This window comes from Camelus bactrianus, chromosome 16 (genome assembly GCF_048773025.1).
Source record: "Camelus bactrianus isolate YW-2024 breed Bactrian camel chromosome 16, ASM4877302v1, whole genome shotgun sequence".
Lineage (NCBI taxonomy): Eukaryota > Metazoa > Chordata > Mammalia > Artiodactyla > Camelidae > Camelus > Camelus bactrianus.
In genome coordinates, this window is record NC_133554.1 from 10,945,213 (window position 1) to 10,973,180 (window position 27,968).

Here is a 27,968-nt window from a genome sequence, read left to right on the forward strand (position 1 = left end):
TGCAGAGAGGAAAGGAATCAGGTTTAATTAAGGACATAAGCCTCACGTTATCTCGTGGTAAACAAATCTGAGAGTGGATTGACAAACTCAAGGCACGTCCTGGGACCCTCCCCTCCTGCCACAGGATGGACACCTGCTTGGTGGGAAGGGAAGGGCTTTGGGATCAGACTGGGTCCATGAAGATTATGTGAGGTGGTCTTAAGACCTTATCTGAAGCTCCGGAACAGCCACAAATTGGTGAATCTCAGGTAGGGGTCTGGGCAAAGTGAGGGAAGGGGGCCTGCCCTCCCCTTCAGGAGAGCTACTCTCACCACCCAGCAGGTCTAACAGGCCTCTAAGGCACAGACTGGTGTGTGTGCGTGCATGTGTGGGTCTGTCCCCTGCACTCCGAGCAGACCCAGGGAAAGGAGCAGTTAGAGGGGCTGACGTGGGGCCTGACGCTGGGAAACTGGAGGTAGGCGGAAAGCAGTAAGGCAGTAAGCCACTTACTTCAAAAGCGTCCCTCTGAAAAATCCAAAAGGGGTCGTTAGTGTGATGGAGATCCAGAGGGTGTTGGATGTGAGACCGGTTCCAAACCAATCTGGTGGGCACCTTAAGGCTCGGAAATACTGTTTCTTTACCAGACCCTGGCCTGGGCCACCTGTGATTGCACTCGTAGAAGTGGAGTTACATAGCATGAGTGAATGTCAGGGTGGTGAGTGCTCAGAGAAGGGCCCCCAAGTTCTACCCCAAGGTCCTAGCCCCTCCGCCACCAGCACCAGCACCTCTGGGTCTATCGGCCACAGCACCTGGCTGCTTGGTCTCTGAACTCAGCAGTGGCAGCAAAGCACACTTGGCTCTCCCAGCTGCAAGGTCAGTCCTTCAAGCTGCTCCCAGAAACACCAGTTGCCTGGGGCAAGGCCGTCTGCTCCAAGCTCAGTGTTCAGTCCTGCCTGGGACGGCTGCCAGAACCTGTGTGTGCTGCCTGAAGCCTTAAAGAAAATAGAGATGCAGCATCAAGATGCAGGAGGGCCAGGTGCCTGGCCGGTAAGGCCCAGGAGGGGCTGAGACCCCTGGGGAGGCAGGGAGGGGCCGCCAGTGGTTTGGCTTTTAATCTCAGAGCACAGCCAGTGCCTGTCCCAGAGAGAGGTTCCTCCCTGGCCCGGGAGAGTCCTGAATGAAGGCAGGCTGGTTTAAGGCATTTGGCCCTGAGGAAGAGGGTGCTTCTCCACTTCTGGCACCTGGAGCCAGCCTTGCCCTCCAGACTGCTTCTCCAGCCTTGCTGGTGGAGCCTTCCCTGCCAGGGCCCAGGGCCCAGGCTGCTTATGCTGGGTCCCTGGGAGCTAGTTCAGCTGGTCATACCCTGGTTTCTTTCTGTACAAGCAGTAGTGCTGGATGAAGAAGACAATATCGAAAAAGATGGAGAAGATGCCGAGTCCAAATTTGGTTGGGTCTCCAAAGATCAGCGTCCACTGGTCTGTTAATGGCCAGAGGGGACAGAATTGGTTTTAGTTTTAGGTTGGCAGTGGCTGGAGCATGTGGGGCTGCGGTGGGGTGGGGGTGCTCATGTGCCCAGGAAACCACAAACCCTCCAGCTGCAAAAGCCCCTAGGTGAGCCTTGCCCTGGGGTCTGGGATTGGCCTGGATTCCCGAAGCAGGGTGGGGAGGTAGCTTCCAGGAAGCCTGGCCCCCGCCCTGTGCCTCCAGCCTGCCAGGTGTGGGCAGCAGCCTGCTGGCTGACTCACCATTGTTGTAGGACTGGAGGAACATCTGGAGGAGGCTGAAGCTGCCCCCGGTGAAGTCCAGAAGCACGTTGCCAATGCTCCAGCCCTCAGTGCTTTTGTACCGAAAGTTCATGTAGGCCTGGGCCAGACAGACAGACGGAGGGTGGTGAGGGGGCTGGGTGGTGGCCTCCTGCACCTCATGACCACGGCTCCAAACAAGAGCGGCTCTCATTCCTCCCACTCATGTGCTTGGACCTCAGCTCCAAGAAACACAATGACCTTTGGGCTCCGACAAGCCTGGGCTCCGGGAACAGCCTGGGCGGGTCCTGGGGGGACTCGTCTGCGTGCACAGCAAACAGAGCCCCCCTCCTCCCATCCCTGCACCTCCCAATCCAGCGGAGGGACTGGGAGATGCTGCCTCTGTCTTCTTCATCCCTCCCTACCCTGGCTTTCTAGCAACTCTGATTTTTCTTTTCATCTTCAAGTGGAGATTTTCCCCAAACTCTGCCTGGGCTTCATGTTGTGCCTGGGACATGGGCTGGGAGTCTGAATGCCTGGTTTGGAATCCCAGCTCCACCCTCAGAGCTATGTTTCCTTGAGTTCTCCCAGCCTCGGTTTCCGCATCTCGAGTGGACTTAACTCCCTCCTCAGCCCTGGCTGGGCTCTGGGGCCTCCACCTTGGGCTTCCCAGGTCTCACCCACGTGGACGCTGCCCCTCTTCCTGCTGCCAGTGCTCCACGTCCTTCCTCTGGGCTCCTCTGACTGCTGTGACCTCCCTTCCCAGCACCTGGAGGGATGGCTTGGCCTCTGTAGTGGTCTTCTCCCAGTCAGTCGCCTGTCAAGTCCCCTTCTTCGTCCTCTCCCACCCTCTTCCGTACTTGCTGCCACCTCCTCAGTCCTGGATGCTTCCAAACATCTCTACCTGGGGCTCCTGCCTTGCAGGTTTCCCAGGCCTGAGCCTTCCCACACTCAGGGACTGAAGCCCCACCTCCCCCCAGGACCTTCCCCTGTTCCTAGGCCTCCTTGCAAAGTCCCCAGGACCTGCCCCGCCTTTTGAGCTTCATTCAACACCACTTGGCCAGCAAGGTCTCCTGGCTGCCTCCCACGCCTCTCTGCCCAGGACTTTGTGCAGTCCGCCCTGGCCTGGGGTGCCCCCTCCTCTCTGGTCCATGGAACTGAGTCCTGCTCATCCCTAAGGGTCTGGCTGTTTCCATGCCTTCTGGGACAGCAGCCCTGACTCTGGCCAAGACGCTCTCCTTCCTAAGCCCAAAGAGCACAAGATTCCCAGTGCTGGGGAAGCTGAAGAGGGGGCTTCTCCCCTGGGAATGGGGCACTAGATTCATGGGAAGAGTCTGTAGCTTGCAGCTCCTACATTCCCGGCCCTATGCTGGGCCATTCTGGCTCCGGGGGAAGCTGTGTTTGACCCGCATAGGACCAGGACTGTCTGAGTACTCGAGGCCCTGAGGGCCCAAGAGGAGAACCCTGGATGGCGATGGTCTCCCCGCTCCCATCTCATCTTCCCCAGGATCCCCCTGTGGCTTGTCAGGGATGTCAGCTGGTGGGAATGGGCGGTGGTGGTAAGGTAGGGGGAGAACTGAAGTCATTAGAAAGGCGGGAAGAGAGAGACAGCATGACCTTGACTCTCAGTGCTGAATGTGAGCTCAGAAAAGTCCCCACTGACTTCCTGTGGGAGTCCCGGTCCCAGAGAAGGGCATGCAGTGGTCACGGGGGGGCTTCAGGCCCCACTCTGCTGGGCTCCCTGGCCTCCTCCCTGTAGCTTTCCACCCCGTCTCGTCGCCCTGACCAGAAGCTGCCCCATGGGAGCAGGGCATGCGGCGTCCGTCTCACCCCTCTCATACTAATGGCCACGGGATAAGTCAGGCGGGCCCTGGAGGTACCTGCGGAAAATACTTGACCAGCGTCACCGCCAGCTTGATGTAGGAGAAGCAGAAGAGAAACTGCAGCCACGTGGTGGCCCCGACTGCGGCCATGATCAGGGCGATGAACGTGAAGAGCCAGGAGAGCACGAGGAAACAGATGGCAGGCCAGGACACGCGCTGGTTCCCTCGCTGAGGATGAGACAGGGAGGGGTGGGGCGCAGAGAGCCCAGCACCAAACACACCGTCACCATCAGGGTCTCTAGTTCCGTCCTTCTTGGACTTGGCAGAGTCTGTTTGCTTCTTGTTCCCACGTTGTGGAACTGGGTTCCTTGCAGGGCCCACCAGGGGTGAAGGGTGCTGGGGCCATGGCCACCCTCATGCTGGAGGCCTGGCACCTCATCCCAGCCCAGGCTTCTTCCACCACCCAGGGGAGCCTGACTGTCCCTGAAATCTGTCTTCCACCCCTGCCTTTCCCCAAAGCAGGCCTCCCTCACCTAAGCTTCTCAGCAAAGGGTAAGAAAACATAGGTTTGTGAAGGTGGGGGCCATGCAGCCCCTGGCAGGCCTTGGTGTGGGAAGGGAACTCCCCAAGGGAAGAGGTGCGCCCCCTGGGGAAGAGAAAGAAAACAGCAGCATCGGAGATGCCCTGAAAAGAGAACCAGCCAGCGCCGACCTTCCTGCTGGGACAGCAGACGGCCCTCCAGCAACACGGGCGGTGAGCCCAGGCTCCTCGGCTTGGCCCTCCAGACCCCCAGGACCTTTCCTGCTCCCTGCACTGGCACCCAGGCCACATCCATCTGCTCATGGTTCCTCTTGCTGCTCCCCGGCCTTCACAGCTCTGTCCCCTAGCTGGGGTGCACCCCCCTTTCCCCATCACCATGGGAACTTTGCTCATCCCACAGTCCCATGGACCGCAACTCAGTGCCACTTCCTTGATGCCCTCCTTCCCCCTCCTCCCCGGCTGGGTCAGGGCCTCCACGAGCTGCCTGTGCTCTCCCTGCCAGCACAGCTCACAGCCTGCTGGGTCGTCACTGCTCCCTCTGTGTCCCTCACCCCCGGACCTGGGGGGCCTGAGGGCTTGGGTGTTCCCTGTGCCCAGCATGGGGCCTGGCCTATCATCCAGACCCTGGGGAGCAGGTGTGAGGGAACAGACACATTTCCCTTCTGGGTGTTTCTGCATCTTCAGCAGGCAGGCGATGTGGGTGCTGGCCCGGGCAGCCCACGGAGGGCAGGTGCGAGGCTCACGGCTCACCTCGTACAGGAAGCACTGCACTGTGACAACCAGCGTGAGGGCGACCGCATGCAGGCTGAAGAAGACGTCATTGCTCTCCACAGGGTTCACGCCATTGGGGTATTTGAGGAGAAACTGCTCCTGTTTGGGGGCGGGGAGAAGGTGGGGGGTGAGGGGCAGCCAGGCCACTGGAGAGCTTGGGCTGGGCTGCGGGGGCGGGAAGCGTGGTACCTTGATGGAGGGCACCCAGAGGAGGCCGATGTTGAACACGCTGTAGGCCACGAAGCCCATCAAGTTCAGGGCCACGAAGTCGAAGCTCAGACCAACGACACTGGGGGGGATGGAGAGACACAGTAGGGCAAGGTGTGAGACCGGGGACTGGAGGGGACAGAGCTCCCAAGACACAAGAAGGAGGGCCAGGCTCCCGCATGGTCCTCACATCCTTCTCCATGCCACCCCTGACGCATCCAATCCCGCCCTTCTGGGAACCCCTTCCTTCCTCCTTCCTTCCCTCCCTCCAGAGACTTCTCCTGCCTCAGGTCCTGGCCCCAGAGGGAAGTCTGGAGGCCTCCTTCAGAGAGGAAGGGCCTTCCTCCCTGGATCCTAGCAGGGAGTTGGTGTCCCTGCTGCAAGGAGATGTAAGCCTGGACCCTCTGTCTCTAAAACTGAAGTGGGCCGACTTCGTCCCACTCCTGCACTGGGGCACAACTTGACACTAATTCCTGCAGGGCTGGGTGAACCAGGAGCACTGCAGATTCGAGTGGACCCCTCACCTGGCCCCTTCTCCACGTCACTGAGAAGCCCTCCACAGGGAGGGCTGAATCAGGCAAGAGACCAAACGCCTAGCACTGCAAGTCCTACGCAGGCTCTTAGACCTTTCACACTGGACCATTTTCTAGAAAAGGCAGGAAGAGAGAAGAGCCGAGGGGCACGTTGGAACCCATGCTGCCTAAAGCCTGGCTGGAATGCCCATCTGACCGGCCACAAGCTAACCTGCACGTGCAGCTCTGTAGGTTACCTTTTCCGCCTCCAGTTCGTGATCACCTGAGGATAGAAGGAGATGGACCAGGCCACAAAGTAGATCCAGCCAATCACCTGGTTGATGATGCTTACAACGTTGCTGTGGATCACGGCGAAGCGGATCCTTGGGCTAGAGAGGATGTGGGAACCCGGATGAGCTGAGGCTGGGTTTCCAAAGGAGCCCCCACGTACCAGCACGGGCTCCCTTCTCACTGAATGCCCACATGGGCTAAGGCCAGCCTACCTGGTCTGGTTGGAATGATTTCCATGCAGATAAACGGTAACTTGTCCAACATTCTGAGACGTCACGCGAAAAGAGGAATTTGTCACTCCGGGAGGCACTACCACCTGTTAGGAAAACGAATTAGATCCAGCACCACGTAGTTATTCGGACCTCACTTAGTGTCCAGCTCCAGGCTATGCACTAAGAAATGGAGGGACAGATGGCACAGAATCTGCCTTCTAGGAGCTTCCAAACAGAAGGGAGAAATGTTGGACCGATCAGCCAACTGGAACCCCCCTTAGACCTGGGTCCGGCTTTCTGAGCAGACCAGCCCTACCCTCAGACCCTCCCCCCGGCTTGTCTCTTCAGGAAGGTGGGAGAACTGTCTTCCTCTCACTAGTCATGTGATCTTGGGCAAATTATTCGAGCTCTGATCTGCAAAAGGGGATAACACAAGTGTCTACCTTACAGGGTTGCTCTGAACATGACATCCGTAAAGCTTATGGCACTGAGCCTGACGCACAGCAAGCTGTGAAGTATTTACCATCACTCAGACCCTACGATGACTGCTACCACTTCCACTTCCGCTACTATGGACGGTTCCTCCAGATCCACAGAAGGATGTCTGCCCCACGCCCAGCCTGGCTGCCAAGTGACAACACAGAAGAGGTGCACCCCCCAGACACCAGCAGGGAGAACATCTTCACCTTCATTTCTGCCCAATATTCACTGAAAATTCTGCTCCAAGAAACAGTATTTGGAGGCCAGCCTGCAACATCTGATCTCCCAATCATGCCTCCTGGTGCTCTCAAATCCCCCAAGTGTGGGAGGGAGTAGGGTGATACCCTCCCGAACCACACTGTCCCCTCCCCCCACCTCTCTGTTCCCTGGACGATGCTCTGGGCCCCACCTTCCACCTGTATTGTGGGCACCGTGAGGATGCGGCTCACTAGATTGTAGTGGCTTCCTCAGTGACCCCGGAACACTGACTTTTTGCTTTTATCCCCAGAAATCAGGGGGCTTTGGCAGGACAAACAAGATGGTGTACGTGGCTGCAGCAAAGCCTGGGATCCAATCTGAGGCCAATGTCTTGTGAGCTACATCTTCACGATGTGAACTACTCTTGGCTCTTTTTTTCCCCCATCCTCATTTACTCTTATTATTAGCAGATTTTCCTGGCCATGTTGCTTGCATATCTCTAAGTGGCCACCAAGTCCCTTCCAGAACTAGGCAGGAGGAAGATCAGCCAATTGGAAATGGACTGATGCAAGGCAGAATGAAATCAACTGTCCCTACATTTTTTTTCCTTTTAATGAATAAACCATATTTTTTTGAGCAGTTTTAGGTCTATAGCAAAATTCATCGCTCTCATCTTACTGACTGCTTTCTTTCTATGTGCCAGGTCCAATCCTACACATTTTATACTTGCTACTGCTTTTTGTCCTTGCGGTCTTGTCAAGGAGGTAATATTAACCTTCTGTCCACAAGAGGAAACTGAGATGTGTCGGGGGAAGTACCTTGCCCAGGGCTTGCAGGTCAGGCTCCTAAACTGCGTGGGCCCCAGGCTCTAACCGGTGGTTTTCAAAGGCACGGGGAGCAGACAGGAGTGGTTAAAGCTAGGCTGGGGGGGGGGGCCAGGGAGGCACGAGCCTGGAAAAGTGAGTTGGTGCCCATACAGGTCATTCTACAGATGGACCTGCCACCATTCCAGGAAAACAAACAAACAAACAAAAACAAAACCTATAATATATGTGCAGAAAAGTGCACCCAGCACCCAGGTCAAGAAATGGAACATTTCCTGACCCCAGAGGCTGTGTTCTATTCCCTTCTGGTCACAGCTGATCCCTAAGGGAAACCACTCCTCTGACTAACACCATAGGTTCGCTTTTTCTGTGTTTGTACTTTATGTACAAAGAATCATACAGTCCAGGCTTTTTTCCCCCCTTAAGGTTATGCTTGACTTTCACTTATTTTTAAAAGATGATACTTTCACTTAAATGTTTGGCGCTTACACTAAGTGATCAGAGTCCATGCCTCAGAGTTAAATCTGATCTGTGGATCAAACCAGACCTCGGAGGACTGAGCGCCACAAGCTGCTGTTAGAACCAAGGGCTTTTCTTACCCTGCAGCAGGCCTCACACTCTGGGGCAGGACGGGGAAGTTGTGGGAAATGGGCCTGTCTAATGAGGTGATCTGTTCACCACGGGCTGAGATGAGACTCCCCTCTCACACAGGTCCTTTCAGGCAGACACTCTTTATCTGATCGCGGGTCAATGCTGTTTGCTTGCTGGGGTCTCAGAGCTGAGGTGAAGCCCATTGCTACAACCACACCTCCTGCTGAGCCTCATGGTTATCAATTTCATCCCTCTTTTTATCTTGTCTTTTTAAAAAATTTATTTATTTTTCACTCTCTACATTGTTGCTTCCCCCTACTGATTTTTTTTTTATCTAGTTGATTGGGAACTGGCTCAAATCCTTGGTAAGGTGGAAGCAGGATATGTATAAACAGATAAATGCATAAAGGCTACAAATAGTTATCACTATGATACCAGATGGCCTCTGGCACTGGTTTTTGGAAATAACACTCAGCCAATGGAACCTCAAAACAGTGCTTTCCAAACTTATACTGTGGACCCAAATCATCTGGGCGTCTTGCTTATATGCAGATCTTTAATTGGTAGTCCTGGGAGGGGGCATTTCTAAAAGGTTGTCAGGCAGGGACAATGCTGCTGGTCCGTGAATGTTCTTGGAGTAGCAAGGTCTTAGAAACCATCTTAAGAATTTCTTCTACATTCTCAGAACCATCACCTTGCCAATTCCATCTACATGGTGTAAAACGTCCATCCCCAAAGAGACTACCAAAGCCAAAAATCAGACATTTCTAGAACAATGGGACAGGAGCTGCCCACAGTATAAAAACAAGGTGGCCTGTTTCTACAAGCACTTAGTTAAAATGTGTTTTGTTATCCAGTAGTTCTCTGCCCATCAGTTAAGATTCATTACTTACTTCATCAGGGAGCTGAAGGATAGTAACGTTTTTTGAACGAAATGTGATTTCAAAAGTGATCACCAAGGTGCCATTTAAAGGACGCCTGTGGAGGACAAGAGTCTGATTACTGCTGGGAAGTTGGACTCCGTGAGATCTCAACCAGCCCTCTGGATCTCACAGTGGGCCTGTCACTTCTCAAGCAATTACAGTGAGGAAGTGCTATGTGCTTGGCCCGGGGGTGTTGAGAGGTGAGGTCCCTATTCTTTAGGAGTTTTCTGTCCCATCACAGCTGAGTGAGAACACGAAAAAGTGGGAAACTGCCTGTGAATGCCAAATGAAGTGTCCAGAAGCCAATGGGGCCATGGCATCTTCTCTGGTGGGAAAGGCTTCCGAGAGGGGTCGGGTAGCAGGGAGCAGCGTGTCCCCTGAAAGCAGTGGGATGTGTCTGAGTGATAGCAGCCCCTGGGGGCCTCCAGTCTGGGCTTAGAGGCCTGGAGTTAATTTAGAAGGTGGTAGAAAGCCACTCAAGGATTCTGCAGAGGGGAGAGTTGTGCTGAGGGGGTAATGTGTTGGATTTACAAGGTGTCAATATACAGAGGGGGCAGGAGCTGGGAATGGAATGCAGGTCTCTTAGGGAGCCTTGGTCCCAAAGCTCTGGTTTGAGATCAGAATTCCCAGGAGAGGTGAGGAAAAGGGAGAAGGGTAAAGAGAGAAAAACAGGGGAATCCTCATGGCTGGGAGGCAAGAGTAAGGCAGCTGGGGAAAAGGCTCATGTGTCTTCCTCCTCCCACCAGAAACCAGGATTCAGTGACTGAGGGGAGAGAGACCTTGGGACCTTTGTCTGCGGCCCAGGGCTGGTGCCTTTCTTTCCCTGGCTTATTTTAGAGTAAAGAGGCAAGGGCATCACACTTGAAATATGGACAGGCTGAGAGCCCTGACCCAGCCATGGGGTGAGCGAGTGGGGCGGACAGAGCTGGGCCTGGGGACTTACGGAAGGGAGATGCTGATGCTGGCTGAGCTTCCATTTTCCAGCTTCACGGTGGGAGGAACGGTGAAGCTGACAGTCGACTCTGAAATGACCCAAATCAATGACATGAATCATTGGGTCACTGGACTCAGGCCCACGAGGAGACACTGGGATGATACTGACACTTGAACTTGTGAGCTCTGATTCATGACAACCCCTATATCCTCGGTGAAGATGCAGAGGTTCTGAGAGGCTACGTGATGGGAGTGGAAATGCCCTCATTAAGCTCTTTGCCCTCCTGCTGAGGGAGACAAGGGCCTGAACGGGAAATGCTGTACCTTCCTCCTCCCTGACAGGCTCTGAGGGGCTGCGGGAGTCATCCGGAAATAGAAATCACAGAGCTCCCAAAATTGGTCACAAAGGCATTCAAGCCCCGATCTGGACTGGAAAACATGGGCTTGAACCACCTCTTCAGACATAAAGCACAAGGGTTTCCTCTGTTCGTGGATCTAAAACAGCCCTGCAGAACTGGTCCAGCCCCTTCCTGGAATCTCACAGAGACACCTGGGGCCCAGCTAACCCGCTTCTAGACAACACCCTTTGGGCTCCTGTACTGACCCAGCTCAACCCAGTCGCTGGACCCCTTCAGGAGGCTGACTCTTCTGGGAACTTGGGGGAGACTGGTGAACAATTCAACTCACTCTTGGGGATTTCCTCTTGGCATTAAGGTGCTAACTCAGAAGGGAGATAGGCAGGCCTCTGGAGTGAAGGAGGAAGCAGGTTTTAGGAGGCCAAACACTCCAGGGCAACTTGGCCACAGAACAGGAATGAGAAAGCTTCTCTCTGAGCTCTTCCTGTGTTCTCAGGGCAGCCCCACCCCCGCCCCCAGTCCCAGGTGTGCTCAATGCCCCAGGCACCCACCTACCTCACCTCCCTTATCTGAGGGCCTTCAGGGTGATGAGCAGCTTAAACCATGATCATGAATCTAGACTGGGTGGGAAGGGGGCCCACAGGGGAAAAGCAGGTGTTGGATTTGATGAAGATGGTCCTTGCAGGGGTAGGGGCTACAGGCAGGGCCCAGGTCTCCCTCTCCCCAGACTCCCTCAAAGACAGAAGATGAAGAACTGAAATTTGAGATGCTCAGGTTGGAAGAAACTTAAAAGTTCCCTAACTCAACCTCCACTGCCTGAGTTCCCTTCTCAATACTCCCCGGGAGTTTTTCCTGCTTAGACACCTCCGGAGAGAGTACCCTCATCTCCTCCAAGGGAATCAGCCAACCTGGAACTTGTACTCAGGACCTGGGACCTCTCCAACCAGACCTGCGCTGCTTTCTCCATGCTGGCCCTGTGCGTGGATGCAGACGGAGGCTCTGTCCCGTGTCTGCAAGTCTCCAAGCTGACTCCCACAGTCCACCGTCTCTAGTTCCCACCCTGGCCCTTGCGGAGGCCAAGCTGCCCAGAGCAGAGCAGATGGTGGATGGTCCACCCTTAGATGTAGCCTCAGGGCCTGGAGGCAGCTCTGCCCCTCCTTGGTCACACTCACCCTTCTGATACCAGCCTGAAGCTCTGAAGCTCTGTTCTGGGCTGCTGGGCTGGGGGTAGGAGGACTTAAAGGTCCTCACTGTTACATTCTCCCTAGAGCTGAGGACATCAGATAAGCAAGACCAGGACAGGGATACTGAAAGTGATGCCAGGCAGCCCCCCCACACCTCTGGGTTTCTGGGGCTCTGCTGGGCCTGTGGTCATGGTGAGGGGAGATCCGCGTGGCCCTGGCTCTTCCACAGACTCTGCATTGTAAAAGAGGCAGTGAGCTCTCAGAGAACCAGGTCCTGGAGTGCTCCCTCCCCCTCACTTAGCTGGTCCGAAGATGGCAGCCCTCCGCAGCTGAGAGACTGGGCTCTGGGTCACAAAGTCCCACCCTGGCTTGGTCACTTCCTGGCTGTGTGACTGAGGGTAAGGTACTTAACCTTTCTGAGCCTCTGTTTCCTCACCTGTGAATGGGGAGCCCAGCAGCACCTCCCTCCCAGGGGCGCTGCGAAGATAAGGCCTCGTGATGCTTGTGACACAATTCTCACACGGTCTGAGCATGAAATAATTGCTGCTGACTATTCTCATCATCATGTAAACCCTGCAGGACATTTTTTTCCGCCCAGGATGGAAGGCAGTTAGGCAGCCAACATCATATCCTGGGAAAGCACATTTTAATGTTTCCCCTGGGGCATGAGTCTCTGGACACTGCATCCAAATAGCCAAATGAGTCTTGATGGTTCCCTAAGTTTCTGCTTTTAAAGAAAGGAGAGAGCCTGCTTTTAAAAAAACTAATCCTTATTGGCACCTCCCGCACTGTGCTCCCCACCCTACGCCAGCCACTCTGCTACACTGTCAACTCCTATTATCTGATGACTACAGCAGTGAGAGGTGGCCAACGCGACTCCTATTTCAGACAGAAGAAAACGGAGAATTCCAAGAGGGAGTGTCTTGTCTATACAGCTCAGAGATGGGAGAGGCAGGATTCAGAGCCAGGTCACCCGGGTCCAGAGCTCAGGTCCTTGCCACTAGGTGGCAGCATCTCAAGATTCCACCCAAAGAAGTCAGAAGCAAAAACTTTGAAGGTGAAAGAACTCCTTACTGGTCCTGGATGACCACTCCCCAAAGCAAAGACAAGACAGGCAGGGCAGAATGAGGTCAGAGACCCAATTCCAGTTCCTTGGTTTTATGGTGGCTCCTACTATTCTTTATGACATTCAGGGAAAAAGGCAAAGTGATAAAAAGGAGCAGGGGTCCTATTCGGGTCCCATCTTTGTTACTTTCCAGCTGTGTGACTCTGGGAAAGACTTCTAAACTCTCTGGGCCTAAGTTGGCCCTCTGTATGACTGAGGTGGTGCCGGCTGGATCTACTCTTCTTTCTGAGGGAAATACATTAACAGTATGAATGGAGCTTTTATTTAAGGTGGGCCAAGGCATGTGTGCACACTTTTGGGCCTTAGTCCCAGAGAATATGATCCAGCAGGTCTGGAATGGGGCCCTGGCATCCACACTGAGGAACACCGGGCTCCACCGTGTTCTCTCTTTCTTGGAAGAAACCTTTTTTTTCTCAGAAATTGCTTATTCACAAGGTGTGTCTCCAAAGTAACATGACTGGTTGTTTAACAAACCTGGAACAGCTGATCAGATGACCACTGTTTTCTCAGAGATTCACGAGGCCAGAAAGCAGGAGTGGTGTAGCCACTGTGCATGCCTCTTGGGAAGCTTCTGCAAGGGCTTGTACTGTTTGCACAAGGTTCATTTGGAAACCTGAGTCAGGGGCTTTAAGATGTATTTGATTTTTGACAACAGCCAAGGTGATGATCAAAATAATGGGCCTGGCATCTTGAAGGCTCTACACAGCTTTTCATGGAAGGAATTTCAGCAATGTTGGGCAGTGGAGAATTGATGGACTGACATAGGCCTTTAAGGGCCCCCTTCTGAAGGTCAAGCCTCACAAGGATGCGTGGTCCTGCCACCGGTCCTCAGTGCCTCTCTAAGGGAAGGGCTTTCTCATCTTACCAGGGGATGCCAGGCAGGCTCCTCAGGTGTCTGTGCCTGGCAGAACCAGGTGCAACGAGCTGGCCACCTCACCTGCTTCTGCAGCATCTCATAACTCCCTCTGTGAGGTCCACAGGGTGGGGACATCAGCTCTTCTCTACAGATACTATCCCAGATTTTTGGAGCTTTACCGTTTGGCATTGGTGATGCAGAAAAGGTAATAGGGACCCTGGGGCAGAAGGCCAATTATCTGTGGAACCATCTGGCTTCTTATAAAACTCCTGGACTCCAGACCTCGGTCTGCTTCACTCCCTGGGTGGCCACCTAGCCCGGGGGCAGGCAGACACATGTGATCTGGATGGCCCTAAACCTTTGGCTGCAAACAGGTCAGCTCCTTACTCCATTTCCCCTCTTTACACATTTGATAATGCATTTCTAAACTTACCACATTTCTCTATGAGCTTCAGGGGCAAAAGGATAAAAATAACCAGCCACCTCCTTATCATGTTCCTTGATTTCAAAGAACTAGGAAGAAAAACAAACAGCAAGAGAAGTTCAGGTTAAAGTTGGATCAGCTTAGCAACAAGTGGACAATATGCCACTTGGAACCATGGCACAGACAGTTCATAAAGGACTTTCACTTCACACTTGTGACCTCAGGGCTTTGCATCACCAGCTGGGAGAAGGGGACCCCGAGGAAGACTTATCTTTTTTTGATATGTGGGGAAACGGGCTCAGAGAAACTAGCGGATTGTGTAAGGTCCCACCCTGGGGAAGTGGACAAACGCTGAATTTTTCCCTCTTCAACTGCTTCATGCAACCTAGTTAACAGAAAGAAAGAATGCAGCCTTATTTCCTGGGGGTTCTTTTTTTAAAAAGGTATTAAAATGGCAGTCAGATATTTGACTTTGTGAATCTATAAATCTTAAAGAAATGAATTTCATTTCCCACCCTGGGATAAGTGTCTATGGGCTAATGACCCTTGATCAAGATTTTTTTCACTGGGCAAGGGTCATCACTCCAGGACGGGCAGGGATCACCTACAACGGGACCCAGGGAGGGGAAGCCCCAGACCAGCTCTGGAGCAGCTCATCGGTTAAGTGAGGGAGATGGGCTGCTGCATACCCATAACCCCCACGCACGGCAGGTGAACCACAGGTCAAGATGGGCAGATCAGCTAAATGTCTATAACTCGGTTTCCACATGCTGCCTCAGGGTACAGTGCTCAGGCTCTGCCATATCTGATGGCTTCTGAGGATTCCTGCAAACTGTGAGAGAGCTAGAAGAGGTCTGGGTGGAAACATCCCTGCTCCCACTCGGGTTTCATTGTCCCCCAAAGGTCCTGAGGGCCCTCCTGATTCTCCCCTCACTCAAAAAAGCTCCCTGACCCAGCTTGCCTGACCTCTGCTGCCCCTGTCTTCTCCAGGGGTCTCTGCTTCCTGCAGCTCTCCTGATCATTAAGTCTTATCTCAGGAGACTTCTCACCTGCTGGCACTGATCTGTCCCCTCTATGGTCTCCTCTGGGGCCCTTGCCCAGGGCGCTGTATCCGTGGGGTCTCTGCCCCTCTACTTTCTGTACCCTGACCTGCAGGGGAATTGCTCTCCTGTGGAATGACCTCCCCCTCATTCCTGCCACTCTTTGCTCTTCACACTTGCTGATGTCCTCAAGCTCAGGATTCAGTCTGTTCCCTAGGGCAGAGTCTGGGTTTTCCTTGGGAACTCAGATGCGGAATCAGGCCTAACCAGCTCCTCTCTCATCCCGTAGGAGTGGAATGTGGATGGAGGAACACAAACACTTGGATGGCAAAAGTCCTCTGGCCCCAAAGGCTGACACAACTTGGATGAGACATCAGGACAGATGGAAAGACCTTGAAAGATACATGGTCAATTAAAATGTTAGAAAGAGATCAAGTTAATAATTATACACAAAAACTAGTGTCTTGTGAATGCTACAAGGTAGAAATGGAGAATTTCACTATAATGGGTTCTGTCTAGTATGCTGCGTAAGTTCTATCTTCCAGGCCTCACTCAGATGTCACCTGCTTCAGCTTGGAGTCAGGAGTCTCCTGTGGCAGCTCCACTCACTCGGGTATCTGGAATCTGAAACTCCCTGGATCTCCTGTTGGAGAAGTGATACAAGTACTTCCAGGGCAAAGAATGCGTGCCCTGGAGACTGACAGCACGGGTTTGAACCTGGGCTCCCCATTTATCAGTTGTGTGACTTTGGGGTGCTACTTGACCTCCTCAAACTTCATTTTCCTAACGTGAAAACAGGGACAGTGGGAACTAAGTCATAGGACTTAAATGAGATGAAATGTTAAGCAGGGTTTGTGGCCCTCCAAAGGGCCACAGCACATGAACAGAGTTTACCAGCAGTATTAAAATTCCAAGGGATGGGGGTTGGTAAGGAAAAAAGGCTAAGAAACAATGATGTAAAGTAAATATACCTGTTACCTAGGGCACCTAGCAAGCTCTCATGAAGCCTAGGTTGTTATTCTCCTCAATATCGTTGAAAAAGTCAGGGCCCAGGTTCAGGCTCCCTTACTCCAGCCTAAAAGCCCCGAAGGGCGGGGCCGGGTCTCATCCTGCCCACTCTCCCAGCCTGGCGCGCAGTATCCCAAAAGGAGTCCCGGAAGTGGTCCTCTCGGGGGTCTCCCCTCTGCAAAGCATTCTGCAAACTCCACGACCCAGGTTCAGGTGGCAACTAAAAAGGCGGGAAAGGGGCGCTAACCTGCACTGGAGTAGAACCCCCCACACCACCTCGGCAGCCCAGTGTCTCCTGCCTCCACTCACTATTACCCGAGCCCTTCAACCCGGGGGCTGTCCGGTGCCGCGAGGCCGGGACTGGTGGCAGGGGGCCGAAACCTGGCGCGGCTGAGAGGCTGGATGCGCGGCAGGCTGCCCAACTGACTTGCCTCCGGGCCTCAGGGGGTCCGCCTGGGAAATGAAGAGGGGAGACTGTTGGGGCCGCGCCGGCTCTCACCTGAGATCCTCCAGGCTCAGGGGACGCACCACAAGGGACGCAGGAGCCTCCTCAGACTGTGCCCGCTTCCCCGGGCCGGCTTGACTTACTGTGGGGCGGGTCAAAAGTCACCTGACGCGAGCCACCTGATTCGCGGAGTGCAGATCTGGCGCGATGCACCCTGGGAGTTGTAGTTTTCACGAGTCTCAGCGGGACAATTGGGGGTTGGGGCGAAGCGGAGAGGCGCAGGCAACTTGGCAGGGATAGGGGCTTGGGTTTGTGGGAGTATAAGTCACTATTAGGGCCACAGAGACTCTCTCATCCCCCAGAGCCCGACCGGGAACCCCGAGGTATTTGGATGAGCAAGGAGGAAGCCTTGGTTCAAGTCGCAAACCCGGTCCTGAGGAGCGGGACCTCTAGTCCCGCCTTCCGCCGCCGCTCCGCCTATAGCCGGGGCCCGTCGCTCGAGTGGCGCGACACTCCGCCTCCCTCAACCAATGGGAAGACGAGTATTCCCTGTGTTGCGCGTGGCTAGAAAGATTGGCAGGCGATGCCCCGCCTCGGCGCCTTGTCAGGGTGAAGTGTGCAGGAGTGAGCGCCTCGGCTTGGGACGCAAGCTGCGCTCGTCTTCTCTGCAATGGCTGCAGGGTCTGTCACTCTGGGCATCGACCTGGGCACCACGTCTGTGAAGGTGGCCCTGGTGGAGGCCGCGCCTGGCGACCCTTCCGGGTTCGTGGTACTGGCGAGCTGTGCCCGGGCTGCGCGAGCCGAGGTGGCGGCCCAGAGCGCGGCAGCCGGGCCCCAGGTGAGGCAGCCGCCTCCTCCAGGAGTCTTCTGACTCCCTCTTCCTCCTCAAAGAGGATTCCCTGGCTGCTCCAGCCTGTCTGATCCCTGCCTGCCTGCTGCAACTCCCTCCATCCGTTAGGTTTCGTCCCAGGAGCTTTCCTACCTGCTGGCACCGATCTCCCCTACTCTCTGGCCGTCTCTGGGAGCCTTGCCCTTGGCGCTGAATCCCCGTGCTCTCTGCCCTCCACTTTCTGTACCTGCGGGAAATTGCTCTTCGTATATGGAGTGATCTCAGGCCTGCTCATTCTTGCTGCTCTCTGCTCCTTGCATCTGCCAGCGTCCTCAAATTCAGGATTCAGTTTGTTCCCCAGGGCAGTGCCTGAGTTTTCCTTGAGAAATCAGATGCAGAATCAGGAGTAACCTGCTAGTCTCTCATCCCGCAGGAGTGGAATGTGGAGGGAGGAACCCAAATACTTGGACAGGAAACGTCCCTCCTGCCCTGAAGGCTGAGACACTTTGGAGGAAAGATGCCAAGATGGATAGAAAGACATTGAGAGATACCTTGATTAAAATGTTTGGAAAAGTTCAGACTGATAATTATACATGAAAACTAGTGTTTTGTGAAAGCTACAAGGTAGAAATGGAGAATTTCACTGCTGTAGGCTCAGCTGTAAGATGTGGGTTCAGAAAGGATGTCAATCTTCAGTTCTGAATTCCATTAATTCCCTGGAAAAGGTAGCTCTATATTCAGTTAATTGACAATAGAAATTGACATCAAGAAACTTTCTGTGTAACCTCATGACTTTTTCTTCTGGATCTCAGCTTGTTCTCCAACTTGAAATAGATGACTTCTATGATCCCTTCCAGTCATAAACCTCAGTTTTCTGAGCCCAGTCCCACTCCGAACAGGTTTGTATTTCACAAACTGTTGCTACATACCTGGACTCAGTTCTACAGGGTTCAGAGTCCATCTTGCTCAGAAGCATTTCAGAGGATAGATTTCAGGAGCACGTTGCATTTTCATAGAGCCTTTCAAAATTAGTTTGGTTGAGGCATCAGGGCATTTTAGAATGATTATCTCACTTCATGGACTGTGAAATGGAGGCAAAGTCAGCTCTGACCCTGTGGAGGTGAGGAGCCAAGCTGGGATTACAGGGAGTGGGTTTAGGCAGTGCCCTTTTCTTGGTAATTCTTGCTTTCTTCCCATCCCCTAGTGTTCAGCAGGCTCTTCCGTGTTTATAGGCACACCCAGTGCTCCACCCCTGCCTAAGGAGGGGTTTAGAGGGGGCAGTAATAGCCCCCATTGCATCCTCCACATGTGTCTTCTGCTCTGGGACAAACGGCATTGCTGTAATTTCATCTATAGCAGGAATTCCCAACCTTGGCACTGTTGCTATTTCGGGTTGGATGATTCTTTGTTGTGGGGGCTGTCCTGTGGATCATAGGATGTTTCGCAGCATTCCTGGCCTCTAACCCTCTGCATGCCGTAGAATCCTCCTTTCCAACTGTGACACCCTCAAATTTCTTCATGTTGCCAAATTTTTTCTAGGGGACAAAAATCACCCCTGGGGTGAGAACTACTGATCTATGGAAACACCTGGTGACTCTGTTCTTTCCTCATTTCCATCCTTCTCTCTCTTTAGAAATATTGTGTATACCACGGTCAAGTCTGGCAGCCATGTGGAAGGTCAGACTTTTAGCTCTTTGAACTTTAAAATATCAGGATTTTTGAGGGAAGCTCTGTGACTCTGAGTTACTCATTTTCCTTCTCTGGGCTTCAGTTTCCCCATCTGTAAAAAGGGTGTTGGGGGGAGGAGGATTGAATGAGTTTCTAAGTTCTTTTTTCATATCTGAAATTCCAGGATATGACCTGGTCGTCGATCAATTGATATTCTGGAGCAGGGAATGGGGGCAGTGCCTTTCCTGTTACATTGTGGGTGTACCCATTGTCCAAGAATTCCTCCCCCGTCTCCCTCACCACTAAAATGCGAACTAACTGCCACACACTGACTTGTCTTCACTCCCATCTGGCCCATTTTCCTTCTCCGCTGTCCTCACCCACACAGCTCACCCACCCTGGGCCCATTTTTAAATAGCAGCTCCTCTGTCTTGGGTTCATGCACCCAACGTCTGATGGCCATGTGGGAGCTATTTGAACCAGCCCTGTCCAATAGAAATATGAACCACGTGGGTAATTTTCAACTTTTGTAGCCGTATTAAAAAAAACTGTAAAGAGGGGAGGATACAGCTCAGTGGTAGTGTGTTTAGCATGCAGGAGATCCTGGGTTCAACCCCCAGTACCTCCATTAAATACATAAACAAATAAACCTAATTACTCGCACCCCCAATAAACTGTGAAAAGGAACCAGTGAAATTAATTTTAATTGCATATTTTATTTAACCCAATGTATCCAAACATATCATTTCAATATGTAATAATCAATATAAAATTATTAAGTGGCTAGTGTGCTTTTTCTTTTCCTACTAAACCTGAAATCTGATACATAGTTGACAGTGACAGCACATTTCAGTTCAGACTAGCCACGTGTCATTAATGACTGCGTTGGACAGGGCAGGTTTAAACAAAGGTCTCTTCCCCACTTCCTTCTTCTTTTGCCATCTTCTTTCTTCCCTCCTGGGGGGTCAGGCACAGCCATGCACCTCCTCTCTGCCCCGTCGTTTACTGCCCAGGCAGTTCTGCTGTAATGTCTCCTGCATAGATAGTCTTGTTAGGATGTAGGGCTGCCTCCTCGAGAAAATGCAGTGTGCTCCCCCTCCGCTCCTTCCCCATCTCACCTCTCCTACCTTCCTTCTTTCTGCTTCTTTGGTCCTGTGTGTCTGGAGCCAAGTGCTGCCTCAGACCCAGGCCGGCAGGCCCACAGGGGACACAGGAAGGGTTTGTTGGGAGGAGGGGAGGCCTGCACTGCCTGCTGGAGGGAACAAAGGGCCTGAGGGCTCAGTCTTCAGATGCTTATTCAACATCTTGAGCTTTTCCAGTTCCCCAAAGAACAGAGGTTGCTTAAGAGCTGAGCCACATTTCTCTTCCTCTCTGAATGTTCCCTGGATCCTTAGCGTTGTAATGTGTGAGTTTATTCTGTGAGGTGATTTTTGTGTGTCCCAAATACTTTACTTTGCTAGAGATCAAAATAAGTATTCAATTTATTAAATTCAGAACTCTAGTTCTTACTTAAGCTTTTAAATTTAGCTTATAAAGACTATTCCATTTATAAGCCTAACATTTTATCCCTTGTTTTTGAGGGCCTCTGAATAATACTCAATGCCATATTAGTTAATTAAATGCCTTAGATGTTTTAAACTGCAGTATACATTTAATATATCTTCTTTTTTAGGTACTACAGTTATCTGACCTGAATCTTTTCAGAATACTTAAATAATTCTTATAAATCTAATAAATTAAATACATAGCTGTGTAAACCTTAAATGATCTTATATGTTTCAAGTCCTTTTTGTTTTCTTAAAAAATTGAAGTATAGTTGATTTACAATAGTGTGTTGGTTTCAGGTGTACAGCAAAGTGATTTTGTTATATATATATAATATATATATATATTATATTACTGCTTGATTGGATTTGGCATTTTGTTAGCTCTAAGATACCTAAATGCATTTTCCCATCTGCCTCCCAAGACCTTTGAACTTTTCCAAATCCTGCATTCATTTCATATGCTTGTCTTTTAGGACCACAGGATGCTTAGAGACATTAATATGCTGTTGAATTATATTCTGTCTATCTTGCATGCCTTTGTCTTTCAAGGTTATGCCTAGAGACATTTTCAAAGAGGCAGGAAGTGAGAAAAAAAGGCAAATCAGGGAAAAGATGGTCCTGACTTTCCTGAATCTCTTTTCCACCCTGGGAAAATCTTCCCACACTCTCAGTCTCTGTGTATAGCTAAACCCTTTGCCCAATTAGTTTTCTGAAAACACAGCTCTGATGATGATACTTTCCCATTCAGAAAGCCCCAGGTGCTCCCCACTACCTTTTTTGGGCAGAGCCCCTCACTGATTGGGTCCCAGACTCTCCTCTTCTCCAGCCTTGTCTCCTACACCACCACCCACCACTGCCCATCCCCCTGGTGCAGTGCCCAGCTGTCCCCTGGGCTTCCTCCTTGCTTGCCTTCCCTAGGTGGGTTTTTGTTTCCAAGTCCAGGGCCTGGTCCTCAGGGCAGTCAGGAAATGTTTGCCAGATGGATGAAATGAAACTTGAGTAGAAGCCAACACTAGGTCCTGTCCTCAAGTGCTTTAGTCCTGGAGGTCTTTCTTGATTACATCTTTCTTGCTGGGTTCCTCCCTGCTGGGTTTCATCTTCCCCTTCCCCCAACGCTCCATGTGCCTCACCAAAGACCTTGGCCTTGTTTTTCTTTGCAGGATGGCCTTTCTTGTGTTTTCCTGTCCATCCTGCTGGACTGTAAGCCCCTGTTGGCTCAGACTCTCCCATAGCAGACGGTAGAGCCTGGGTGGTCCGCGGTAGCACCTCATCTGTGAAGGGAGGAGTGGGACCTCACCCACCACATTCCTACTCCAGGCCCCACTGGAGGTGGCAGAGACCCCACTGGCCCACATCTCTTCCCTGAGGCCGGTCAGCTGGTCCTGGAAATGACCTCGGTGGAAATAGCTGGGCAGCCACCACCCAGGAAATCCCTTGAGGCCTCTGCCCTCCTCCCCCACCTGTGTGTACACTTCTGCGCAGCGTGTCCTGTTCTGTTTCCAGGGCCAAGAGCAGGATGTGAGGAGAATCATCCAGGCCCTCAATGAGTGCCTTGCTGCTCTTCCCCGGCAGCAGCTGCGGAAGGTCTGCAGCATCGGAGTGTCGGGACAGATGCATGGAGTCATGTTTTGGAAGACAGGCCAAGGTATGCTGGGCTCGGGAGTGATCACACGCTGTTGACAGTCACCCTGGAGCCAGAAAAGTGCCGCCAGGGGCTCTTCGTGAAGGGTCAGCTTATCCTGCTGTGTCTTGTGTTCTGTGTATAGCCTGTCTTGTTCAAATGTGTAATGAACAAGCAAACTGCCTGCTCACACAAGCTTCATGAGCAGGGAAAGGGAGAAGAGTGAGTTCTCTCTGATTCTCTGTTGGAGTCCACGGAGTGGATTTTCTACAGCTTTCTCTATTTGGGCCGATGTCTTGGAGCATCTGTGTCAACAACTAAGAAATTAGTATAGCTGCAGAGGATACCAGGACATAGAGGAAGTGCTTTTGAATTTGGGCATAGTTTTTGTGGTTTAACCTAATCACAGATATTTGTGCTTTTTAAATTCCAAGGTGCGTCCTTTTCATGGGCGCACTTGCCAAGCATTATTTATTTGGCTGTTTTATTTCAGAAGGTCTGCCACAGTGCAGAGGTGGGTGGCCTGTTCTCTTTGGCCTCCAGGAGGAGAACTAAGCCAGCAATACAGCAATGAGCACTTTGCATGCCAGGTGCTGAGCTAAGGATGTGACCTGCTTGAGCTCATTGAATTTTCCCGACACCCTTATGACGTGGGTCATACTATTGTCCCTTTTGTGCAGATGAGAAATTGAGGTTCAGGGAGGTTAATATAATATGCTCAGGGCTACGTGGCAGCAAGTGGTGACTCCAGCTTTCAAACCTGAGTCTGTCTGATGTCAGGAACTGAACTCTGAAAGGCCTCGGAGAGGACCAGAGACACAGTGGGGCACAATAGCTCAGTGGCAGGAGGAACTCCCCAGCAGAAGGTCCGCGGAAGGGTTAGGCTCCTGTAGGAAGTTGTGAGCTCCTGTTACAGTAAGCATTAAAAGAAATAAATTTTTTTTTAATTATAAAAATTTCTATGGGGACATCAAAGTAGGGAAAACAGTATTATGAACTGACACATACCCATTATCCAGCTTCAAAAATACCAACATTTTGGGAGAGGGTATAGCTCAGTGGTAGAGCGTTTTCTTAGCATGCATGAGGTCCTGGGTTCAATCCCTAGCACCTCCATTAAAATAAATAAAAACCCAATTGCCTCCCCCCCAAACAAAAACAAACAAACAAAAAGCAACATTTTACTGCAGGTGTTTTAAGCAGAGGTTGGACGACTACTTTGCAGGGGGTGGCGGGGACAGCTGTAGTTAAAGAGATTTGAGCACTGGATTCATCCCTTTCTGCTTGGAGAGTCAGCAGTTTCGATTCCCCGGGGCCAAGGGAGTGGTGACTTGTGTCTCAGTAGCTTGAGTGGGGTCTGGTGATGCATCCTTTGACTGGTCCCCAGGATGGGCCTGGGTATCTGCAGAAGCCAGCACAGGCCCTCTCCCTCTCCTCTGCCGGTCATCAGGCCAGCTGGGACCACAGGAGCTACTTGGCTCCAATCAGTAGTCAGAGCAGAAGGCCGATTAGGATGTTAGAGCTGACCCCTCAGGGGGAGTCTAGGTTGTAAAAGCTTTTTAAACTCCTTAATTTTGTATTAATGAGAATAAATGTCCTTTTAATACTAAAACCCTTCCCAAAGAGGACAGCAGAGATCTAAGGCATGTGGTCTGGTCACACGCCTTCCTTTCTGCCAGTCTCCTGGTCTCTGTAACAACCGCACAAACCATCGTCCACGTCGTTTGAGAGAGCTGCTTAATATTTCATTGAGCCCGCTCGCATGCCTTCTTGTTTTGTTTTCTGTTTCTGGGAAGGAGGAGAGCCATTGTTTGACAATAATGATACCTGCTTAGCAGAGTGAGTGAAATTATATATGAGATCAAGTCATTCGGCTTTTAATAGCGGCTGTGAATTCAGTTTGGTTTCAGGATGCATGATATAGGAGGCTCTGTGCTGGGCCCCGCGGGAGACATTGGAACAGGGATGCAGCCCTGGCCTTCCAGGGCTCACTCAAGGCAGTCAACACAGACGGGCACCAGTAACCTGAGCAGAGAGCTAATTGCTTCCACGAGGGCACAGAGGGCACCGGCGAGCCAGTTGGAGGAGAGGAGAGGGAGTGACTAGTGTCTTCTGAGAGGCCTGTGGTTACACCTGTTTCCACATTCCATTTCCAGGCTCAGTAATAGCAGGAGAGAAGTGGGGATCATAAAACCCAGCTAAAAGGCAGGCAGCAGACAGGGAGAAAATATTTGCTAGTGTATAGTAGACAGAAGAACGGACATGTGTACATATGAAGAACGAATAACAAAGAAAGGGCAAATGGCCCTGTGGAAAAATGGGCAGAGGAAACCAACAGGCACTTCCTAGAAGAGGAAATTCAAATAGCTAATAAACCTATGAAAAGATGCTCAGTGTCATTAGTAATTAGGGAAGTGCTGACGAAAACAACAATGAGAAATCATTTTCCAGCCACTGGATTGTAAGAAATAAAAGTTTGAGAATGTCAAGAGCTAGCAAAGGGGGTGGAAAATTGGTTCTTTTAAACGCCGCTGCTGTTAGTGTAAATGAGCATGTCTGTTTCGGAGGGCAGTTTGGCGGGGTATTAAAAATAAGAAAGCTGCAATGACTCAGCGGCCCTGTTACTTGGAATCTGTTCTGGAAAAGGGTTTCAACATGTATGTGCAAAAGAGGCATAACCGTGGTCGCTTGTTGCATTGTTGTTTATTGCAGTGAAAACAGTGATGTGTAACCGTGCTGTAGAATGGTTGGTACCCCATGCTGTAGAATGATATGTTTGGGAAGGGTCAGGTTATCTTGCTGCCTCTTGTGGCAGAAATATTAGGCATGAAAAATATAATAGTTCAAATAAAGAACATAGTAGTTGGGACTGATAGCAGAACGGGTAGAACTTTGGAACAAGTTAGAGAATGAAAGATCAGACTGAGGACATCTCTCAGAAGGAAGAGGGGAAGGACAAAGAAGAAAATATTTTTTAAAAAAAGCTTAAGAGCTATTGAAGATACAAACAGAAGTACTAGTATCGGAATAATAGGAGACCTAGAAAGGCAAAAATAAAAATGGTAGAGGAGGAAATGTTTGAAGAATTAATGGGGAAAATTGCCCCATAAATAAGCTGGAATGCTGCAGAGAGGGCCCAGAGAATGTCAAAGAGGAGAGAGAGGGAAAAGCCCACAGCTAGCGGTATTGCAGTGACCTTTTAAGGATTTGAAAGACAAAGAGAATATTCTAAAAGCTTGTAGAGTGAAAGATCAGATCCCATATGAGTGCCTTAGAAGCATATTAACATCCGATTTTTTCCAACAGCAACATTCCATGTAAAGAGGCAATGGAATGGTACTGTGGTTGTCTACTGCCACAAAACAAACTACCTCCGAATTCAGTGTCTTAAAACAGCAACCAGTTTTATTATGGCTTGTGATTTTAGGGGTCAGAACTGGACAGGGCTCAGCTGACCTATCTGCTCTACGTGGAGTTGATGGCAGTTGCTTGGGAGTACTTATCTGGTGGACAGACTAATCTGGAGGGTTCAGGGTGGCTCTGCTCAATGCCTGGTGCCTTGGTGGGGAAGCCTGGAAGCCTGGGCTCGGCTGGGGATGGTCTGCCAGATGCCTACACATGACTTCTCCATGTAGCCTCTCCAGCATGGTGGCCTCAGGGTGGTGGGACTTCTTATGTGGTGCCTGGCCTCCCCCAGAGTGAGTGCGCTAGGAGGCTCTGGTGGTTGCTGCAAGGCTTCTGATGACCTAGTTTTGAGAGTCCCAGGATGTCACTTCCACCACATTCTCTTGGTCAAGGAAACACCAAGGCCAGTCCAGATTCAAGGAAAAAGGACTTAGACTCTACCTCATAAGGGGAGGAGTAACAAAAACTTTGTGGTAATCTACCACAAATCTACAAATAAATTTCTTAAGTATTGAAGACAAGGAACTTAAAACCGAGAGTATTATAATTGATTAAACTATCATTCAAATATGAGGATATGAAAATATGCCCTGAGGCATATAGACCTTCAGGCACTTCAACGCAGAACTCTACCCTGGAAACAATTTGGGGTGAAATATTTAAATAAGAGCAGAGGAAAATTCAGGAGATAGTTCAAGCAATAAATGGAGGAAAGATGACCAGATTTCATAGTGAATTTTGATGTCTGAAAAATCCATTCGGTAAGACCAAAGGACAAGAGAAAATATTATGTAACCATCCAGAATCAAGTCTAGCCAACATCATCATGGTTGGAAGGACAGAGACCAGGGGGCTTGTGAGTGTGCCAACTTCTTTTCTTACATGGGAGGGGGAGATACATCAACTTAAAAAATGAATAAAAAGGAGGGTAGAAGAAGCGAGGCAAATGGAGGGAGTAGTGACCTGCCTGGGGTCCACACAGCTGTTACAGGTGGAGCCAGGTACTAAACCCAGGTGCTTTGGTGTCAGAACCCCTGAGTGCCAGTGCAGCATTGTCCTGGTGCTAAAATCTGTCCTGTAACCTCACTAGCAGAGTAGTCTCAAGGACTTGCTGGTGGTCGGTAGCTCTTTTCTCCGTTTTTGGTCATCTCCTTTGTTCCAGGCTGTGAATGGACAGAGGGAGGGGCCGCCCCTGTGTTTGAGCCCAGAGCTGTGAGCCAGCTGGTCACGTGGCAGGATGGCCGGTGTAGCAGCAAGTTCCTGGCTTCTCTGCCCCAACCAGAGTCCCACCTCAGTGTGGCCACGGGGTTTGGCTGTGCAACTATCTTCTGGCTTTTGAAAAACAGGTATGGAAAATAGTTCCTTGAACTGGGTGATGAATTTCCAGGGGGAATGGCTAAAGGGCTGTACCTTCAGCTGGTCAGGATCCCTCCATATGCTGGACCATCCCTCAGTGAATGTGGCCCAGCAGAGGGTGGAGTCACAGGACTTAGACTTGGTCTACCCCTGCTTCATTTTGCAGAGGGCTCTTCTTGGTTATCTGATTCTAACCCTGAGGGGGAAAGATGGGGCCAGAGAGGGCGAGGGGCTTGCCAAGGGTCACATGATGGGTTCATGGTGGGGTCAGGGCTGCTGAGAACGCCTGACATCCTGCTTTCCCAGGCATAGTGAGTTCTCTCCCCTAAGGCTGACTCTGGCCAGCTTGGCTTGGAGGTGCTGGGAGGTCCTCATCTTGGGAGTTCAGCTGTGGAAGGTCCATAACCTGAGGGGTCCTGGCTGCCACCCAGCTGCGCCATGTCTAGTCCACACTGCCCACAGTTAGGTGCGGCACATGCTTTCAAGTCGATATTAGACCACACTGAATTGTTTTGAAAAACAGCCCAGAGTCCCTGAAGTCCTACGATGTAGCTGGCACCATCCATGACTATGTGGTTGCCATGCTGTGTGGCTTGACAAGACCCCTGATGTCCGACCAGAATGCTGCTAGCTGGGGATATTTCAACACCAGGAGACAAAGCTGGAACTTAGAGATGTGAGTATAACCTTGCAGGATGGCTCGAGGCCAAAGGCAGAATCTTTACAGTGGGAGTTTCAGTGGGGCTTTTCCATCTGGGAATAGTGGAGGATTCCACGAGGCCAGGAATCAGGTTCCAATACCTCCCAGCCTGTTCCAATCTGTGGGTGTGGGTGGCCTGGCTGTAAGTGACATCCTTGGGGAGGGGTGCCACCCACCACGCCATGCAGTCCTGCTCCTCTGCTGTCACCCAGACTTAGGGTGGGGTCCTTTCTATGAGTTCTTCTTGTGATCTGGGTCCAGCCCGAAGATTCCAGAGAACAATTTCCATTCTTTAATATATTTTAAAATAGGGTCAAGCAATGAAAGCAGGGGGCTTGAGGGATGCCTTTTAAGTTCTTTTTAAACAATCATTTACC

The 27,968-nt window shown here is 51.4% G+C and overlaps 2 protein-coding genes across 6 annotated transcripts in view; one reads left to right on the plus strand and one right to left on the minus strand.

Moving 5' to 3' along the window:
• Positions 1 to 17,088, minus strand: CTNS (cystinosin, lysosomal cystine transporter). The gene is made up of 13 exons (XM_045513024.2): positions 16,520 to 17,088; positions 15,576 to 15,655; positions 13,982 to 14,061; positions 10,037 to 10,115; positions 9,064 to 9,148; positions 6,078 to 6,181; positions 5,832 to 5,963; positions 5,045 to 5,144; positions 4,835 to 4,954; positions 3,602 to 3,772; positions 1,725 to 1,842; positions 1,342 to 1,456; positions 1 to 971 (listed from the first exon to the last, which is right to left on the minus strand). The coding sequence occupies exons 3-13, from the start codon at positions 14,040 to 14,042 to the stop codon at positions 923 to 925; spliced, it is 1,134 nt and encodes a 377-aa protein (XP_045368980.1). The 5' UTR covers positions 14,043 to 14,061; positions 15,576 to 15,655; positions 16,520 to 17,088; the 3' UTR covers positions 1 to 922.
• Positions 17,081 to 27,968, plus strand: part of SHPK (sedoheptulokinase) — a 19,316-nt gene continuing 8,428 nt past the window's right edge. Inside the window, exons 1-5 of one of the 5 annotated variants that reach the window (XM_074342574.1) lie at positions 17,225 to 17,303; positions 21,670 to 21,709; positions 22,013 to 22,154; positions 26,698 to 26,881; positions 27,415 to 27,567. In XM_074342574.1, the coding sequence (XP_074198675.1) occupies positions 21,671 to 21,709; positions 22,013 to 22,154; positions 26,698 to 26,881; positions 27,415 to 27,567 (518 nt within the window). In that variant the 5' untranslated portion in view covers positions 17,225 to 17,303; position 21,670. The other 4 variants (XM_074342573.1, XM_045513021.2, XM_074342572.1 and 1 more) reach the window with 4 other exon arrangements.

Bases quoted from the DNA above. Each gene is read 5' to 3' on its own strand.
- CTNS (XM_045513024.2), bottom strand. From the start codon at position 14,042: ATGATAAGGAGGTGGCTGGTTATTTTTATCCTTTTGCCCCTGAAGCTC. The intron at 4,955-5,044 runs GTACCACGCTTC...GCCCCCAAACAG, and splicing joins TCTGGGTGCCCTCCATCAAG to GAGCAGTTTCTCCTCAAATA. The intron at 972-1,341 runs GTATGACCAGCT...ATTTTCTTTAAG, and splicing joins TTGTACAGAAAGAAACCAGG to GCTTCAGGCAGCACACACAG.